Source organism: Nicotiana tomentosiformis, chromosome 12 (genome assembly GCF_000390325.3).
Source record: "Nicotiana tomentosiformis chromosome 12, ASM39032v3, whole genome shotgun sequence".
Taxonomy (NCBI): domain Eukaryota; kingdom Viridiplantae; phylum Streptophyta; class Magnoliopsida; order Solanales; family Solanaceae; genus Nicotiana; species Nicotiana tomentosiformis.
In genome coordinates, this window is record NC_090823.1 from 117,099,855 (window position 1) to 117,102,362 (window position 2,508).

General features: G+C 34.5%; 1 protein-coding gene across 1 annotated transcript; it reads right to left on the bottom strand.

Annotated features, from left to right (window-relative positions):
• Positions 1 to 1,025: 1,025 nt before the first annotated feature.
• On the bottom strand, positions 1,026 to 2,305 carry LOC117275509 (uncharacterized). Its single transcript, XM_070191213.1, has 2 exons — positions 2,056 to 2,305; positions 1,026 to 1,942 (listed from the first exon to the last, which is right to left on the bottom strand). Exons 1-2 carry the CDS (start codon positions 2,303 to 2,305, stop codon positions 1,026 to 1,028), a joined length of 1,167 nt encoding a protein of 388 aa, XP_070047314.1.
• Between the last annotated feature and the right edge of the window lie 203 nt (positions 2,306 to 2,508).

The following is a 2,508-nucleotide window of genomic DNA, read 5'->3' on the forward strand; positions in this document are numbered from 1 at the left end:
CTACATGCCCAAAATTTGTCACTGGAGGACCACAAAAAGTATTTAGGAAATTCTTTATATAGTAAATTGAGCTCTTTAGCATCTTCATTAGTTTCATTCAACAACAACAACAATAACAATCTTACTAGTGTGGTTTGTGGAGGGTAGTGTGTACGCAGACCTTACCTATACTCTGGGTTAGAGGCTGTTTTCGATAGACCCTCGGCTCCCTCCCTCCAAGAACTCCCCACCTTGCTCTTGGGGTGACTCGAACTCACAACCTCTTGATTGGAAGTGGAGAGTGCTTACCACTAGAGCAACTCACTCTTGTCTAACAGTGTTTGGAGAAGAATTATGTTAACATTGTTTTTTGAATGATCGGATTATTCACAATTGTATGTATATCCACATTGCTCTTAAAAGAAATAAATTGTTGACCTTCAAGATGTAGTTGAAGACGATAAACGCATTTCACTTATTGGAAAACCAAAGAAACGCCAAACAACTTCTGGAGGTATACCCATCTAGCATATCGATATTCTTTTGTCTCATCTATTTCTGTGTTTGTATTATTATTTTGTACACATAATGCAATCTTATCATGTCCTTTATAAATGTATTTGTAGAGATATTTCATGACTTTGATGTCAGAGCAAACTTCAACATTTATATGACAATTGAATTTCCCAAGTAAATATGGATTGTACGGAACAACCTAGGAGTTATCTAAATATTGTTCTCTTACTTTCACAACTTTCCCTGTATTTCGTCTTCTATACACTTGATAAGAATCGTTTCCTTTTATTGTCTGATCGACAAATATTTTTGGATATTTGAACTTGCAATAACCCTTTTTTTCATACAAGAATTTGTTGGGTCTAAACTATCGCAAGGACCGTGCATCATATGTTTAATGACAAGCTTACGCAAATCTGATTCTATCTTATCATCTGGTAATTCTGCTCTAATAATATCATCCTGCGCATCCGCTATCACAATTTGTGCTAATTACCTAGTATAATAAGAAAATGAGCATGGGGTAAACCTCATTTCTGAAACTCCACACTGTACATAAAAGAAACAACTTTTCCAAAGATATTTCGTTTTAATATATCCGTCTTCAGTTCTTCTATTTTAGCCCTGAACACTCGAGTAATCAAATCAGGTCTATCTTGTGCCTTGTCAGTTGACCACAGATGTTCTTTTATTTCAGTCCAAGATGGGCTACATGTCATAGTTATAAACAAATCAGGTTTTCTGAAATGTTGCACTAATGCAATAGCATCCATATAACGCTGACGCATATCTCTAGGACCTCCTATAAAACAATTTGGCAAAAAATTTTGTTTTCCAACATTAGAAGCATCTCGTTCACCAAGTCTTAGAATATCAAGAAGTCCTTGCAGTATACCCATTCTGAATAAATCTTGATTGAATGAAACAAAGTCTAATCTTTGTGTCTCTAATTTTATATATTCATCAACTGAATACTGCTGGAGTAATCTTCCTGTATGCAAAATTTTATCTTCATCATCATTTCTCATCTGAAGTTTGTAACAGTAGTATTCGCGAACTGGAACTGCATCTCTTTTGTGTTTTTCTTTTTGCAGATTTTGAGCTTCCATATCAAGATATCCATCAACATATGTGAAATTTTTTATATTCGGCAATTGTTCAAATTCAACCAGAGTACTACTTCTACGAATATATTTTGCTTTGGGGAACTTTTTAATACCACAATGCCACCCCCCTTGACCATATGAAAATAACAACGGGTACTGTAAAGGGTCATAGCATCCAAAATAGTAGTTTACTCTTTGTGTCCTGTCACTGTGAGTATAAATTTGAAGGTGCGGTGCATGAGTAGGAGAACCATCATTTTCATCAACCCATATTGCTGCAATTTCAGCAGTAGTAGGTAAATTATATAAACGTTGATCCAATCCAGCATCACTTTTCAGTGCTATATGAAAGTTTTGCAAGTGTCTGCCAAGGATCGTAGAAATATTGAGTACGGATTATCCTTTAGTATGTCCATCAATTCTTTCAATGTTGATGCATTTAATTTGTCTGAACAGGCCATTCTATTTCCAAGCTCATTTGCATTATCATAAAAGTATAGTTGCAAATTTCTTAGTCTTTTTTCTCTGGGATACAAATCATCTATCAAATGATACATCTGTCCTTGAACTCTGAACGTATAGATACTACGGTTTCTCTTGGCTAAATCTTTATCATAACTGACACCAAGTGATGTAAAATCAAACAGATTATTATATGTTCTAATATACGTTCGGAAATGCTTGGATCCTGCATTGTTTCCCATATATAAATTTTTCAGTTTAGCTGGTATTGGAAGAGAGCTTAACTTCAATGTACCACTGCTACAACAAAATGCAGTTCTAGGTGTGTAACAACTACAATTGCTATAACAGGCAAACAAAACTGTCAAAAAACGAAATTTGACTAGTACATTACAATCTTGTCATTATATGTTTAATTTTCACACGGAATTTTAATCATTTTTTG